Source organism: Cygnus olor, chromosome 5 (genome assembly GCF_009769625.2).
Source record: "Cygnus olor isolate bCygOlo1 chromosome 5, bCygOlo1.pri.v2, whole genome shotgun sequence".
Classification (NCBI taxonomy): domain Eukaryota; kingdom Metazoa; phylum Chordata; class Aves; order Anseriformes; family Anatidae; genus Cygnus; species Cygnus olor.
This window is the reverse complement of record NC_049173.1, coordinates 15,410,575-15,428,545: the sequence shown is the minus strand read 5'-3', so window position 1 is coordinate 15,428,545 and position 17,971 is coordinate 15,410,575. Positions and strand designations below refer to the sequence as shown.

The 17,971-nt window shown below is 44.7% G+C and overlaps 1 protein-coding gene across 2 annotated transcripts in view; it reads right to left on the bottom strand.

Moving 5' to 3' along the window:
- CLMN (calmin) overlaps nucleotides 1-12,863 on the bottom strand; it is a 75,239-nt gene extending 62,376 nt beyond the window's left edge. For both annotated transcript variants that reach the window (XM_040558871.1, XM_040558872.1), the window contains exon 1: nucleotides 12,660-12,863. In XM_040558871.1, coding sequence (XP_040414805.1) covers nucleotides 12,660-12,741 — 82 coding nt within the window. In that variant the 5' untranslated portion in view covers nucleotides 12,742-12,863. The remainder of the gene's footprint in view (nucleotides 1-12,659) is intronic.
- Nucleotides 12,864-17,971: the final 5,108 nt, after the last annotated feature.

The following is a 17,971-nucleotide window of genomic DNA, read 5'->3' as shown; positions in this document are numbered from 1 at the left end:
AGCCAGAGAAGGGTTTTTCTAGGAGATGACACCTTTTCTACTCAAGTAGATTGACAATCTGCTACAGGGAAAAAGAAAAAAAAAAAACGAGAAAGGAATTAACTGCTGGGAGAGTATGTGGGTGGCAGGATTTGGTCTTTAATCTGAAAGATAAAGATGTATGTCAGCACTTCTCCACAGACATACCTATAGGAGATCTAGTTGTTTTCCTCTTTGCATTGCTATAGGCTTGTATTGTTTTCTGATGATACCCCTTATTTTTAGGTTAGCTTCCTGCTGGTCTCTTTGCATGAAGTCCAAAACACTAAGAGGTTAACAGAGCAAGAAAAGCTTCAGTCCTTTTTCATCAATGCATTTACCTTTCTAAGTGCCTCAAACAAATTCCTCTTGAAATTAAAAATCGTTTTGTCAACCATGCAGCAGACCACGTGGCTGAGAGACTTACACACTGGTAACCAGGGAGCTGGCAGAGGAGGCGGCTGCTCAGCTGATGGATATAAATAGTAAAATCCTAGTCAACAGGACATTATTGTTCTTTGGGGTTCCCAAAGAAGCCTTAAGCAATGGATCAGCTCCGTGCATGCTGATCGCAGGTCAGCGCTGGGGTGCAGTGGGCAAGGCAGCATAGGAGCAGCCCTGCCTTGGGAAGACTCCGGGCTACTTCAGGAGTGGCCAGGTGTTGGTACTGCTCACACTCACGTGGGAAGAACAATTGAAAAACCAGGTGGTAAAAGCCTCAGCAAAACACCAGTGTTAATTCCTTTACATATTAATAACTCATCTTTAACAGTCATGAGACTAGAGAGCAGTGCTTTCCCCTGTTCATGCCATGAAGCCAAACCAAGACGGACATCATCAGATAAATTCCAAAGAGCTTGAGAAACTGGGAAAAAAAAACAAAGAAGTCTTCCCAGAGAAGATCAGAACGGCTTATTTATCAAGTTGCAACTCCACAAGACACCGGCTTCAAATGGCTCCGAGTCAGGACAGCTTACAGTCTCAGGTGTCACAGAGCTTCCATTATAATCCATATTGCAAGGTGAGGCAATTCATTGCTTCACCCCTCTGTGATGTGATTTGGTTTTGAGCAATTTGATTGCTCTCCTATTTCTAATTTTCTGTTAACTCTCTCACTTCCTTCTCTTGCAGAACATACCCTTATAATAGGGCAGACAGATATCTTTGGATAGATCTCTCTACGTTCCGGCAGGATGAATACCTCATGCATGCCCTAAGCAAGCTCTCTGTTGGTCTTTCTCTCCACCCACAACTGAGCTCTTCCAGACCCACACACAAAGGAGAGATGGTTTCATGCCACTAGACACAGCACTGCTCTCTGTTAAATTAACATTTGGGTGATTCTGAGAACCAAACTTAAGAGTACAATTTGACAGCCTGGGATAAATTTGATCTGATTCATTTATACATGCAAACGGAAAGCTTTTAGTATACATTCCCCAAGAAAAAGAAATCATAGTTCCTGGAGATGTTCATGATGAAGGATATTCTTCTGGCTTCTAGTAGGAAGTTTACTTCCTTCCCCAGATCCACTTTATCTTCTTTCTAGCAACACACACTCAAAGCAAAGCAAACAGAACTCCTGGAATAAACTCAGGGAACTGAAAGTACAGTAAGAAGAGGCCAAGAAAGCACAGCTGACTTGGCTCTTGACTGAGATAATTCCAAAGCATTCAGAGGAAAAAAGTTTTACCTGAAGATGATAAAATAGTAACTCATAAAGATGGTCAACATAAGACTTCAGAAAATACATCTTCCCAGGCAGGATGAAGTAGAATAAAGGAAGTTGTCTACATTCCATAAACATTTGGTTCTACTTGTACCATAAAAACCTAAGCCAAGCCAAAATGAAGTATGCTTGCACTCAGTTTTGACCAAGTCTGCTTGCACTCAGTTAGTCTTGACCTACCAACTTGTGTGCATTGCAGAGAACACCAACAAACCTGAGTAAATACAGAAGGAAACAGCCCGCAGCCAAACAAGGGAACAACACACGCTGGGACGACAGGTGGGTTGGTAGCTTCATGTGAGTTAGCAAGTTGTGAAAGTTTATTATAGACGATATGCGTATTACAATGCATGTAAATTGTTAGGTGACATTAGGTATTGCTGTCAGGTGGTGAAGGAAAGAAAAAGTATGTGTAAAAGGAGGAAAGTGGTCATGTAGTTAGAGTGGTCACACTGGAAAGAGAAGACCGAGGTTCAAGGCCTGCTCCACCAAAACTTTCCATGTTCACACACAGAAGAGTATGTCATTAGGCTGCCTGGATAAGTTTGAAATAATTCCTCTGGCTTTCATGTGCCTTTGTTCCCCAACCCTGAAACAGGGATGCATCTAGACAAATACATCAAAACCATGAGACACTCAAACACTGAAGAAAGAAAAATAGTTCCCTGTTAGTATGTATTAAGGACACACTTCAATTTTCATCAAGAAAAATGCAAAGCTGGGGGAAAAAATTCCTACCAGCATTAATATTATCTGAGTACCAGAACACAAGCTGGGACTCTCTCTGTAAAACCACAATTGCTAAACGCTACTTCCACGTCCCTAACAGCCCCATCCTTCTCTAAGAATGCAGTGTGCAAGAACGTGCATGTGTAACAGGACTGCCAAGCCCAAATGAACCGGCAGCCTCTGCAAACCTTTCTGTCACATGGACCTCACGTTAGCACATTATGCTGTTTTCCAAGCAGCTCCTGTGAGGTAGCCCGTGTTTAGGCTCCAAAATTGATCATTAGTGTGATAAATGAAATGAGTGGAAACTCCTGCTCATAGAGCCCAAACTGCAGCAGCTCTCCCATCAGTCACTGCTCTAAGTTTTGTTTCGTTAGCAAAACGAGAGTATGAGAGGTCAAGTGAGTGTTCAGTTCATAATTAAGTGCCTGAATGACAAAGCTGTCTACTGGCTTGAGTGATGCAACATCGGTGTCTCAGACCCGGGCTTGCTGTAGGCATCCAGACCACCTCTGCAAATGGCTTTCATCAGTATCAGCAGAAAAGTGAAGGACTAAAAGATGAATGAAAAAAAAATTGCTCTAGAGCTAGTTGTGGGATAAGCAAAGAAGCAATGTTTAGACACCCCACCAAATTAAAGGAAGTCAAGGACTTGAAAGGTACCCAAGATCTCAATGGGCTGAAACTAAATCTGAATATAACTGGCTGTGTCAATTAGTTTCAAATCAGTCTTAAGAAACATGTGGGTATCAGCTTTCCAGACCTCAGCAGCTACACGGGGATCTCTCAGCACCTGAGGACAGCCCCCCTTGGCTACATCCAGGACCAGATGGGAAGTACGCCTGCCCTTCTCCTGATGACACAGGCTACCACCTCCAGAGTCATGGCCACTTGCTGACTTCAGAGCAGTCACAGTGCTGCGACCTCCAAGTTCTTAAATAAACTCATGATGAGTGATACTGTCAACTGCAGCATTATAGCAAAGGGGTTTATGGCATTCCTTAACTGTATTAGCAACCAAAACATGGTGCTTCCTCTTGATACATGTGGTTTCTGAAGACAATTAAATCTCCTGTCCTTTCTGATCCTTCTGATAAACATGCAATGTTTTAAAGTTTTGAAAGACCAACATTGAATAGATCAAAAAGACCTTCTATCTTCAAAAGAAATGCAGCTTAGCCAGCAAAAATTCATGCTCTGTCTTCTTTCAGCCAAGGTCAATAATTATATTAACTTCTGAAAGACGGCTGAGCACAAGTTCTTTTTAACCACCATTACAGCCCCTTTAAAACTGTTTCTTTATAATGGGCAGAAATGAAAGAATTCATGCAAGAGTCCCTGTAACTTTAAATCATGCCTTGTCCTGTCTCCAGGGAGATCTTTAGAAGAAAAAAAAATAAAAAAAAAAAGAGAGAGAGCAACAGGAATTGAATGTTGTTCAGTGGCATTAATCATCAGGGATGGGAAGTCCCCAACCCAGCGTGGAAACTGGGAACAAGGATGGGGAACAAACGCTTCCTCAGTGACTCTAAGTGATAACGGCCAAAGTCGCTCATAATTCATGATGGATATAGGCCTACTGAGTACTTGTCAGAAATGTAGATGGGGCAAAACATATCTCAACACACTGTTATCAATTTTATCTATCATATGCAGGTGCTGACCGCAGTCCCTCCCATGATGTCGTTAGGCTCCTGAGGACCACGATGCTGGGACCAGGTGCTCCCCTTCCCTGTGGCTCTTCCCCATCTGCCCACTTTTGTTTGCTTTCTTACTCCCCTTGGGCAAAAAGCCCAGGCAGACTTATGTTTCATTCCTGACATATATCCCAGACAATACTTCTAAAGCAGACATTTCATATGCTATTTCTAAATGCTATGTCTTTATTAACTTGTAACTGCAGGTCGTGTTTACAATGACCATCAGTAAGAGCCAGAAAGCTTTAGCCATGTGTCCAGATGCAGTCATACACAGGATGAGTTTTTAACAAAGTTATTTAGTTATTCTCATTGCCATTGCTTTCATGTGTCACGGTGCCAGGAGCCTCTTGCCTTTCCCCTTTCTCACTGAGCTGAGAAGCACAATCAGCCCTTAGTGGTGAACTACATTGGCTGCATCTGTAAACACCTATTGACATACGTTAAGTTGGGGGTTTCTTTGCAGACTAAAACAAAACGGCAAAGCACTTCTACCTGACTGCTAGAGCACAACAAGAGAGGCCATGCAGGTAACCAGAGCCCATGGTCTGGCAAGAGCGCAGGGCTTCCACTGGAGCCCCCTGCAACGGGCAGCCCTGGCTGAGACAGGGGCTCTCACAACCTGCGAGTAACACACAGAGGACAAACCATCGAGCTGTTTGTTGTACTGTTATTTGGGTTTCTTGAAGAACACAGAGAGAAACATGCCGAGAGATTAAAAATGTAGCTTATACTAAGCACTAGAGAGTTATGAGACAATAGTAAGATTAGTGCACATCAGGTTTCAGAGGTTTTAATAAGTGAATTATCCTGAGGGACAGGGCCAAGACAGTAGGACCTGCAATTTCACCATTAACAGTGATGGTAAGCTGGGTGGGGAGGGAAAAAACACACATAGGCAGTTTATTTGAAGTGCATTTTCTTTCCTGTAAATACTTTCTTCCTGGTGCAGCGTATTAAATGTTTTCTTTTAATGGCTCTTTGTTAACCCAGAGACTGCAGCTGGCGTGCCACAATGAACAACAGCCACCTGAGCCACTTCAGTCCCTCTGGAGACTGAGGAGAATCCTGGGTGGGAGACCTAAACCTCAGCTTCAGTGTAAGTCTGGCTAAAACATGGTCACCCACCCTGGGGGTCCTGCTATAAGAACCGGAGCACCATGGCATCCACCATGATGGAGGTTAATTAGACACCTGAGACTTGTTTCACAACCACGACAAGAAAACTGAAAAGTCTGGTTGCCCAGAAAAACAAAATTCCAGTCCAGATAAGTATGATTTATTGCCAGCAGGAGAGATTTGTCCTTAACTTGTCTTTGCACTTAAAATACCTGTGCACATGGAGGCCCTGGTGCTGCAATTTGATCTAGCTGGACCATCTCCTGGTAGAACATCCCTGACTTCAGCAGGGCTCTGGGTGGACTCAGGGGTATGGGGCATTACCAGAGAGTGAGGCAGCACTGCAGGCTGTGGGATCTGCACTGCAAGATTGGGGTCTGGCCGGCATGTAAATCTGACCCACGGGGCACCGACCGTGTTCCCTGGTAATGGGCACTGCACAAGAGCAGAGACTTCTTTGCCTGATTTGGGACTTAAACAAAATACACTCATCCCCAGTGTTAATTAGGGGAAGGTGAAGGTCCAATGGCATACATGCATTAAAGAAAACAAGGGCTGCGATATAAATATTTCTATTTGAAATTAATCCTGTGGTGCATATTTAGTGAGCATGTACTTTATAAACGACCGGAATTATACTTCCAAAACAGAAGAACATGAAAATCAATTGCTATAATGAAGTAAATCAACAACACTGATCAAGAAAGATCTCATTTCTGACTAAAAACAGTAAAAGATGATAATATAAAAGTTACAAGAAACAAGGTAACTCCTTGTTCACAGACGCACTGGGTCTGAATTATGTACACCAGGAGTAACTTCCAAGATACTGCAATACAAAATACGTTTTTTCATATTTAAGTTAATGGAAAATAGTTAACAGAAGCCCTCTAAGTAATTCGTTATTTTAACGATTGTACCTTGAATCACGCCATGAGATTGAGTAATTGGTATAGAGATTAGAGTTAGCTTTTTAGTGTCTTTGATAACATATTTTCAGATTCAATGGGATTTCTGGATTTAGAAAGAAATCCTTCCTGTTTGCAGGTTACATGTCCGCAGGCACTCATTCTGTAGACATGCAGGCTGTTGCTCTTATGATCCTCCTTAGAAGATGCAGATTTAAACTTGTGTTTGTGGTTATGAAGCTTCAATCTACAGCTAAAACACCGCTCAGCTATTTGCACAGAAGTATGCAGCAATTATAATGAAGTAAAATCCATCCTGCAATCCTCCACCTACAGTCCCTGCACTTAACTGGGTGGGGAGAGATAAAAATAGAGTAGTAGGTAAAAAGACACGCAGGGAAAGACTGTTATTTCTTTAAAAGTGCTACGATGCCCTTCACCACACCAGTACTGACACAGATGTGACTGCTTATCTGGTGATTTCTTCTCGTGAATAGATAATTTTGAGAATTTTTTTGACTTCTACATAGACAGATACCATTTGGCTCTTGCCCTTTAGACATACGCCCTTAACAAGTATTCTGCAACAACACTAAGTTTAAACAGCACAGTGCATAACCAAATAGTGCATAAATGGACAATGACAAGCCGAAATGCCCAAGGTTGCTTCCAGTCCAATAGAAAGCTGTCTTTAAAACGGAAGAAGGAAACAAAGTCACTGCTTTGTAATATTTTCAAAGTAAATGCTACAAATACTTCAGGATGCAAGTGACATAACCTTGAAATTGGCTTGGAGAAAGAAAATTGTTTGAATTTCTGTCCAAGCTTTGTGGACAAACCAAAAAATAAGCAGGAGGAACTATGAGAAGTACATAATATTTTTTAACTGGCATTAGTTTCAATACAGTGTTTTGAAGTCTGTCATTTTTAAACTAATACCATTCAACTTGAGGCAAGCGATACCTTCTGAGATGTCACCAGCTCTCAGGAGTAACGCTGAGGCTGGGCCATGCCTGAGCAGCAGCTCCCCAAGGAAAGAAAGAGAAGGTGATGCTGGTGAGTGACAGCAGGCTGACCCCATGTCTCCAGCCAGGTCCGTACGTGGAGGCCAAACAAGAAAAGTGTCTCTTATGATGAAGTGCTAATACACGGGTGTTAAAGTTCATTTGACTGTGGAGCTACTGGGCATGATTTCAATTTGGTGTAATTTCATCCTTGCAATGGGACAGAGAACCCAGACTTCTAATTTGTTAGAGAAATTAGGCATTGACCTTGTTAAAACTGCATGCTGAAACATGCAATCTTTACTTTCTCTTACCTCTCACGGCTCCTTCATTTCACTGCCAGTGTTTCCTGCATTAGGAGCAGGTAAGTCTTCCTGTCATTGCTGACAAACACTGTAAGCCATCCCCACCAGTAGAATTATCTTTCCAGCATCACCTTTAGTTTCTTATACTTGGATTTGAATCTGTATTTTGGGGCTTTGCATTTATAATTCCTATTTAACTTGTATATAGAATAACTTGTATATAGAGCAACATCACTTTGTGGTTCTACCTTCATCTAAGGCTCTCCAGGCAGTTTAATCTTTCCAAATGTCACCTTAATCCACAAGGAGCTCCACTGAAATTAGCATGCCTACGGGCAGAATGAAATGCCACTGAACATGGGGACAAGTTATGGAAGAGTTGAAGTAACAAACTGTTACAACACCTTACTTTTGTCAGAATTAATGGCTACATTAAAAAAGGTTTCCTTCCATTTATAAAATTTCCATGTGTTTCAAAAGCATGTCAAACTACAGCAACCCGGTCAAATGCTGATGCATCTTGTAATTATAAAATAAAAATAAAAATCACTCTCTGCAGTTAAGTGCAACAGTTGTAGTCATTATGCTTTATGCATAAAGAGATAAACAAAAATATATAGAGAGAAACATTTTCAAGAGTTCCTGACTGACTATGAACTGTGAAGCCTTTGGATGTCCATCAGAGATGCACAAGCCCCCAGATGTAAAGAGATGTAGATAGGCTCACTGAAAGAGAGTTAACTACCATGAGTTAAGCACCTGTATTACCTCTGAAGACATAGGCTTAGGGACATGTTATCTCAAAGGAAGCTGGGGTTCATATCATTAACAACTGTAGTTATCGCGTACAACAAAAGCTTATAAAGATATATAACAAAAAAAGCTTATAACATTCTAAATTTTAATGATCCAAATGTGAAGGCAAGCAAAATCAAGGAGAGCTGTGAGTTTATGACCGAGTGATGATGCAGTATTACAAACCAGGGCAAGGATGGGGAGCTCATAGGGCTGGTATGGCACATATTATTTCTTTCAGCCTGTAATCACTATTTTGGAATTATTTCTGACAACACTACAATATGCTACTGTCTAGCACTCAAAATGTGCTTGAAGACCATGCAACCTTCAGCAGAGAAAGCCTGAGACACAGGAAAGTATTTAAATGCAGTGGAATCAAGGAATATACACCCATGGATTTCTGTTGGATCTGGATCAAACCCTGAGTAAACAGAAAAATGACAAGTAGCAGGACTTTGGGCTCCTTGTCTTGTCCTGATAGAAGAATAGCAGAATTCTACCATCCCAGACCGTGTACACTATTATAAATACAAGAAATGAGCATTTATATCATAGTTATTTTTAAATGGTTGTAATAGCACTCATTTTCCAGAGATGGAAAAAACTTCTGACTATACAAGTATTCACCTCTACATATTCCATTCCAAGGAATATAAGGAAAGAAACACAGTATTGAATATACATTTGGACTATTGCAAAGTACTGAATTCAGGACCAAAATATCATCTAAAAGAGAATAACTCCTGCTGCTGAGGATGCTGCCTCTTCCTAGCGAGTGCAATTCACCACGTAAGGAAGTATATTTTTGATGATCCTAAATCAAGCTTCCAGTAAGGAAGATTTTAAAATATTCTTGTGTTGTAACAAAATGTTCCCGCTGGTGGTATAATGAAAGAAAGAAAGAAGAAAAATCTCCTGGCAGGAAATTAATTATTGAGCATTCCACTGCTTGATGATGTGCTCCTACATTCTGTGCGGGCTTTCCATTTTTCTCTCTCAGTATGTGGAGAAATTCACTATGGAGAATATACAAATAGAACAAAGAGCAAAATAATATCAGTTTATTAAACGCATTTAGAGACCAAAGAGAAAGGAGTGAGGAACTTGGTTTGCCTGTCACCACACCTGGTGCTTACTCCCTCTTATGTTTACCTCTTCTCTTCTCCATCAGATTGCCACTTTTGCTTCTGTTCCCTGAAAATACCTCTGTTGAAAATGGAAGATATACTCCTGGATTTAGCATTGCTCACTTACAACAGGTTAGAACCACTACTTCCTTCATTAAAATAAATAAATAATAATAAAGAATTGAAAATGTCAGTTCTTGATGGTAAGGGACAACAAAAGTTTATCAACATAATCCCATATCTAAATAATCAGCTGTAACTCCATTTTCAAAAGCATCTGGTTTTTTTTTTTTTTTTTTTTTTTTTCCTCTACACTTTAGCAAATTTCACTACTGTCAATTTGGGTCTTCCTGAGAAACATCTGAAAAAAACATGCATGTTATAATTTCACCAATCTGTTTTATACCAAAATGTATAGGTCCTGGGGCTACTTCTGCACCCAGCACATGCACCTTGAACAGCACCTGACTTGAGTGGGATCGCACTACTGCAAAAGCACCCTCATGAGAGCAAGAACTTCCCAGTAACCGGCATCCTGGATCCTTCAGCGGTGTTTTGTGGAGCTACCACACGGAGAAGGAACATGCGGCAGACTGAAACCACATATGCCTTCTTCAAATAGCATTTTATGCCAGCAGTGCACTACAGCTTAGCTAAGAAATGCTGAAGAACTTTTCAAGAGAAATTAATACTTTTAGCTTTTAAAAAAGGAGGCAGAAAGAGTATGGAAAGCTGCTACAGCAGATGGTTGCATGATGCCTGCGGGAGCTTGGATACCAGGTAGATGCTGAGGTGCTAGTGATACCGTTCCTGGTGGTCATCACCACTGTTTCCTTGGGCTCTTCCATCAGCTGCTGGACAGGATGGCTCGGACACAGCAGGACAGTAATGCCTCCATCTGCCTTCCAGACCTGAAAGGGCTCCCGTTTGGCTAGCTGCCTGCATCAGCAGAAGACAGTCGGTCTCCACCTCTACATGCAGACATGCCAGTGTTTGCATGCGTTGTTCATAACTGCAAATACCTAGCTGCTGCCTACTGAACTCTCTTTACAGCATACTCTCTGTGCATCGCAGACACCTCTTCTTGGGTCCATGTTCACACCATGAGGTCCCCAGAGACTAGGAAGCAACTTCACCAATTCAATACTCTCTATTGAAGGGATGCATTCTGGAATAAGACAAACCACCAACTTCCTAACACCTACTCTATGCACAGCTGGTCTTGCAAGAGTGAGCGCAGCGCTGCAGGAGCAGGAGCCATGGCAGCAGACAGGGACCTGGCCACCCAGGCTCCTTCGTGTGGCCCAGAGCAGCAGGGCCCTGCAGGGGCTCTGCCAGCGCTGCTGGAAACTCTGCATCAGACCCAGCTACTTCTCATCCTAGAGTCCTGACTTTCTGGCACATCAAACCTGTTATTGATTCTGCAACCGATAGACAATGATACCAGAGATGATTCAGATCGCATTCTTTTGGGAGGATGCATTTTGAATTATAAAGCAGGAGCAAGTTTAATTACTACGTATGAACATAAAGCATATGTTGCCATTTTACAAGAAAGCATACTGAAGAAAAGCACCGTGCTTTGCCACTGAGCTCCTGCGTGACAAAAATCACACTCTCCCAAGTATCAGACTTACCATCTGTAAAATGTTTTCCATTTCTAGAAGACAATGTGAGAGCTCTGTGTTACAAATCATATATGCTGTAAGTGGAAGATATTATCACTTGTTTTGGAGCAGCACCTTAGAACAAATGCCTTTTCTCTCCTGTAAGAGCCCACACCAGGAATAAAACTTCTTAAAATCCTCGTTAGTAGCGCAAGCAAGGTGACAACTGCTAGATCTCTAAAAACTCTTCTTGTATGGCAAGAAGGAGACAGGAGGTCTTTTCATGAACATAATGTTATTCAGAGGAATTCGCCCTGTAGGATGACATTCTCCTACAGGACTATAGGAATTTTAGAGAAGGCTGTGTTTGTCCATATATGCATTTTAAGTTCCAGAGAGGGAAAGAGTTTAACTTCTTAAAGAAACGATTGAGAGGTAAAGTGAAAAATATGTTGTTGTTGTTGTTTAACAAAGTATTTCTTTTCTATTCCTTCTCATAAAAGGAGATGAATTAAGGATTAAACCTCTTTTAATCACTAGGGTTTTGAGCAACAAGAGATCAGATGCAGGCCATCCATGCTAACACACAGAAACAAAAGAGACAGGGACGAGTCAGAAACGTAGAATTATATTGCAATGAAAGACTGGCAAAACCCATGGGGAGTTCAACCTGGAATTGCCTGCCCTGGCCAATCAGAATCTGAATTTCGGAGGTTATAAAGATGCAAGTCAAAATGTTGAGGAATGACCCCATCCACTGTTAAATAACGAGCTGGAAGAATGGCTAATTTGGGTCTCCTTTCTGATAAATTATACATGTTCTACCATCAAACCCAACCAAAAACTAATTTCCAGCAACTGCACACAGTCTCTGTCAGCAGAAAGAGCTTTAACACCATTATGCAGAAACAGCGAGATAATGACCTATAATTCAAGTCTATTATTTTTATGGGACATGAAGATGCATCGCAGTATATTGCAAGCCGTTGATTAAGATTGGTATGCAGCATTAAACAAATTGTTCTCCCTTGCCTATAAACCAAGGATGCTTTTGATTCCTTCATCCGCTCGTGCTGCCCTTGCCCATCACGAAGAGTTTGCTGGCGAGGGGCAGAGATAACTTGGAGGACCTGAAGCACGGGCACCCAGCTGCGCTCAAACCTTGACATTTGCATCCCTCCCGCCGGCACAGCCCGTGGCAGAGCCTCCCGTGGATGATTTCCCCCAAATCCCTGCCCGTGTTTACTCAACAGCAGCCGCTCGGGAGGTGCGCCGGGTGGGCGCTGGGCTGGCCAGCAGCCTCCCTCCCTCCCTCTCTCCCTCCCTCCCGGCTGCTCGGCACCGAGAGCTGAGCATCTCCAGCCCGCGGCATCCCCGCATCCCGCCCGCTCCGGGCTGCGGGGGCGAGAGGCCGGACCCCCGGTACGGGGCGAGCCCGGCACCTCCCCGACGGCAGCTCCGACGGGGCCGGGCTCGGGTGTCCGCCCCCCCCCCACCCCCCCCCGATCCCCTGCGCTGGGCTCCGGGGAAACTTTGCCCCCCTGCTGGCCCCGGGGGAGAAGCAGGGGAAGGGGAGCGGGGCGGCGTGGGAGGGGTTTGGGGGGGGGGGGGGGTTTACCTTGGAGGTTCTGCACTCGGATGTCGCTGATGTGCCCGATCAGCTCCTCGCGCTGGAACCAGTCCCACTCCTGCCCGGCCATGGGGCCGCGGCGGCGGCCCGCTCCGTGCCGCTCCGTGCCGTGCCGTGCCGGGGGGGGGGGGTGCCGGGACCCGGCGGCACGGCCACCGCCACCGCCACCGGCAGCGGCACCGTCGGCGGGCGCGGAGCGGAGCGCGGAGGGGAAGGGGGGGGGGAGGCGGCCGCTCTCCGCTCCCCGCCCCGCCCCGCGGCCCTCCCTCCCCCTGCCCTGCCTCCTTCCCTCCCTCCCTCCCTCCCTCCCTCCCGGCCTCCCTCCTGGCCTCCCTCCCTGCCTCCCGCCTCCACCGGCCGGGCGGAGCGCAGCGGGGCAGGGTGCGGAGCCGTGCCCGCCGCCCCCGTCCTGCGCCCCCTCACCGGGAGCCGACCCCGGCCCGGCCGCCCCCTCAGCCCCCCCTGCCCCGTCCCGTCCCTCGGTGCCCTCACAGCCCCTGCCCCATGCGGGCGCCCCAAAGCGATCCCCCTCTCCCGGCAGCTGCTGGTGGGGCCGAAATAAACGCCGCTGTAAATGGAAAGCCCTTCCAGGCTGTTCTTCGTGCTCCCTTAGCCTGCTTTTAGCAGCCTACGCGGGCTGTCGGGTTTCCTTTGAGGCTGTTCTCCCATCGGATACCCCCCTTCACACCGCCCTTCACCTCAGCCGCACGGTGATTGTTAGCGTGGCATCGCTACGGCCTGCCTGCTGTGAGCATGTCCCTAACACGCAAGGCATTTTGTTACAGCCATTTGTAGTTCGGTGCAGGTTTTATTTGCTTCTCCAACCATGAGGACTGTATAATGTAAACAGAGAGAAATTGACACAATCCAGTCAGGCTAGTCCAGTATCGCTGCTTAGACTACCAAAACACTCGAGCTGAGATCTGCAGAGTTAACTATAAACAAACTAGGAGCTGGAGATTGTGGCTCTTTCAAGTGGGGAGTGTTTGTGTGATCCCAAGGGAACGCCTGCGCCCCGCGACCCGCTGTGTCACCCAGCAGTGCTCTTCCCACAGCCCGCTCAGGTGATTTTCTCTGTTACACGTCAAACAAAATAAGGTGGAGATGGTGGAAACGTGACATCATCCACAAAGTATCTAATACGTGAACTATTTATTGTCGCTCCAACAAGCACGGGTTGATTATCCCACAGCCCAGCCCACAGGAGCCCGGGGCTGCCCTCAGCTTTACGACCGGTTACATCTCAAGGCTCCAAAGTTCTGCACAAACGTAAAGGCAGGTGAATGCCATGCCGTAGAGCTTATAAGCCTGGATGTGGGGAACAAAGAAACAGTTGTGAAAAGGAAAATGCATCTGAACTCCAGCAGACTTGCCCAAGTGGCAGTGCCAGGCTCTGACTTCATCTAGCGTTGGGAAGTCCTGTTTTTTTCCAGGCTGCTGCTGTTGACAGCCACCAGCGCCAGGTGGGGATGGCAAAGGAGGCTTCATCTCACCATGTGTGGGCACCCTGCAGGAGCTGGTGTTCCCTGAGCTCTACAGACAACTGCTCCCAGTCTCTGCTAGCCCTTGTGAGACCTCTGCTTGCTCTGGGCAGTACGGGCAGCTGCAGAAACACAGCTGGGGTAAGGCACAGGTAAATGGGCAAGGAGAAACAGAAAGCTCTGCAACCTTCAGCAGCAAAAGGTGCACACAGGGGTGCAGCAGAAGGAGCAAAGGTGAAGAGGAAGCAATAAAGCCAGTCCTCGCTGCCAGCCCTGCCCGCTGTGCGATGTTACAGCTGATTCATTGCTTCCCGCACCTTATTCTGGGGCTGCCTTATCTGGTCCTGCCTTCAACCTGCACCCTGCCCATGTAAAAGAGGTGCCCGGCTCCATCACCAGGGTGCCCGAGGGAGCAGCCCCGGTGCCTCTGACATCTCCAGGCCCACTGGGCAGCCAGGTTGGACCTGCACAGTCTGGGTCTCAGGGTCAGGCTGGGTTGAAGATGTAAATGATTAACAGTGTGGGCACAAGGAAGTTTAAAATCCCATCTAGGGGGAGGAGAAAGCATGTTAAACTTTTTTTTCTTTTTTTTTCTTTTTTTTTTTAGCCTAGGAAAACATTTGTTCTGTGTAGCCTTTTCCCCTAAAGGAGGAAAACCCATCAAAATGGCAACAGACAATGACGACCAGCAGGTAATGCTGCCTGGGACCTCCTGCTTGTCCTGACTGATGGGAGGTGAGAGCAGCCACATGGCAGCCGGCCCTTCTGCTGGGGGGGGGTGGGTCAGGCAGGACCTCAGCCTTGGCCAGGGGTCCAGGCCCATCCAGCAGGTTGGCCATTCTGCTTTGTAGCCCAGCACATCAAGATAAGCTGCATCAGCCTCGTCTTCCACGAGGACACTGGGCTGTGAGATGCTGTGTCTGAACACTGGGGCAGCAGAGCGTGCAGCAGGTGTGTGGCCTGAGTTTATCCAGCCAAGCCTTTCAGACAGCCCCTCAGCACCTTTCCCAAACCAGCTCTGTGGTGAGCAGAAATCTTCCTGGGTACAACCTCCACTGAGATGGCTGTAACAAAGTGCAAAATGTGCAGAACCACATGCTCCAAAATGAAAAACTTAAGCCCCTAAAATTGTAAGGAAAGTAAAATTTGTGAGATGAAAAAAGGCATCTTTTATAATCATTTTTCTTTATGTTTTTTTTTGTATTCAAGTTCTTCCCTGCTACCATGTGGTCTATGAATCAGCTCTAGAAGTATGAAATCTGAGATTCTCACATAAAGCTAGATCTCCAAACGTTATGTTACTTGTCATAAAATCTGTAAATGCTTGTGGGAAATTATCTGTGAAAATACTATACGCCTACTAAGAAGTAACTGATTATATACAGTAAAGAACTTCTCTTAAACAAAAAGTGATTTCAGATTTTGTTATTGAAGTTCGTTTGCCTTTTGATGTTTAAGGACAATTCTCTAACTGAAAAAGCAGGTTACATTTAATTAAGTCCCTTGGCTCAGACTTGTTACTCAGGGCAACACTATAAACACTTGGCAGAGACTCTGAACTATAATAACAGGTTTATTAAAAAAAGATTTTGGTCACATACAACAAGACAAGGAGTCTAATAGGAAGTTCATGGGGAACTTACCAATCTTCATCACCTTTATCTTTTTACTTTCTAGTGTATGCAGAATAAAGATATTAAAAAGCTTTGTTTGACATCTGCATTTGTTTCCTTTGCATATCTTACCTGTGAGTGATTTAATGAGTTGAATTCTCAGTTTGAGAAGAAAATTTATACTTGAAGATTGTCTGATAGTAGAAAAAAATAATAATAATAAAAAAACAATGGACCACACAAATCCTACAGCTAGGTTTCGTGCCTGTCCAGATCAAGGGCGCTTTGTGGCTCCTGCTAAAACATCAAGGGAAGGTGTCTGCCACAAAGGAAACTATAGATATATTTATGACATTGTAACTACATTACTTTGGTTTATAAACAGAGTTCGCCATATGAACAGTCATTCCAGGTGGAGGTTATTTTCTGGCTTTGTTTAAACCAGTTCCAGAGCAATGAAAACCAGAAAAAGATGATGTCTGTCTTGCAATAGGCACATCCACGCGAGGGCACTGTGAATATTCACCCCAAACCTCACAGGAGCGTAACTTCCTATACAGACATGCTGCTGGCTATCCCTGACTGCTCTGGTCAAAGAGCTACAAAAATATCTCCACAGCAAACCCTTCTAGACCTCCCTCCACCCACACTCCCAAAATGTCCTTGTTGCACTCCCCAGGCCTGCTGGAGACACATACGGTGTTTCTGGAAAGGTCTTGGACATTTGGGTCCTGACCCTACACTACCAGCACAGCCCTCAAGTCTTCCCACACTCTTCTAGCTCCTCAATGGGGCTACAGAGAAGGCGAGGATTTCGCTCAATTTTTAATACATGTAGGGTTTTTTTTGAAGTCTTCCTGGCTGAAGACTAAAAACAGAGGCTTTCTTACTTTACAGCTGAATGAGGAAAAGAGAGGAAGGTTGAAATCTGTAACCTTCAACTAAAAGCAATCCAAATTATCATTTAACTCTCACATTTTACAGTTACAGTACAACCTGACCTGGATGGTGACTCCATTTCAAGGCAATAAGTATGCCACCACGGGTCTCATCAACACTTCATTTTTCTTGTTTAGCCTATATCTGAAACACCTAGGAGTGCCAACCATGAGAAAAGATTCATTAACTGTGCCAGATGAATAGTTAAGCAAAGATTTTGCTTTTATTACCCTGTCCGACAGCAGCCACCCTCCAGTCTGGCTCCTCCACCCACACACATGTAAACACTGGGAGGGGTACCATGTAAAGTTGACTTTCAAAGCAAAACGCAAGAAAAGTCAGGAGAAAAAAGACAGTCTAATTCAACAAAGTAAGCAGGAGACACTCAAGAAAAGGCGCAAAAGGAATGAGAGAGACCGTATTAAGAGGATTAAGCAATTGGAACAAGCGAGGTCGTGAAAAAAAAAGTATAAAATGTAAGTGCTCTATGAGTTTTTCTTTGAAGGCAAGGAAGACCAGTAAAATATATATTCTACTTCCACAACAAAGTTCAGTAACAAGCAATGAATTAATTGGTAAAATTAATATAATCAATAAAATGAATATCAGCTTCAAAAGCAGAGTGCTGTGCCCCACTAAACCAGTCCCAATCCCGATCCCTTTCAGCTGCTATCAGAGGAAGAGGTGTGGTGACTCGTGCCCGGCCTCCATGTATTGCTGAGAGTACGAACAAACTCTGCGTGTTGAGCGGCCTCTTTTCTTCTGCTCTGTTGTGTCTCCTCCTTCCTTGACTCCTAGGAACCCCTAGGCCATCAACTGCCACAACTTAATGGCAAGAAGTAGACTGCAGGATTTGCTAAAAGGTCTCACTTTGCTATAAATAAGTTTTGCCATACACTGCTAATTTGGATAGGTTGAGCTGGATTCATATTATTTGCTTGGTGAAATTTGTATGTACGAACCTAGCAGCAAAATGCACTTTCCAGTGAGCAGTAGTATTTTCAAGATTGTGTCTTTTGGGGTGATGGTGTCCCACCAGGAAAAACTTCCACATGAGAGCCATGTAGGTGAAGTCCTTGAGATTCTGCACCAGTGCAGGTGCTGTGGTGGAAGCAGGGTTGTGTGGGTCACTCCCTGTCCTTCCTCTGTTCTTGCTTTGTTGGTTTTTGTTTGTTTGTTTGTTTTCCTTTGGTGAGTGAGCATGGTTTATTTTAAGGTGTGATTTACTGAGAATTTGCGTGCTTTATTTGTTAGAGGCAGTAGGATA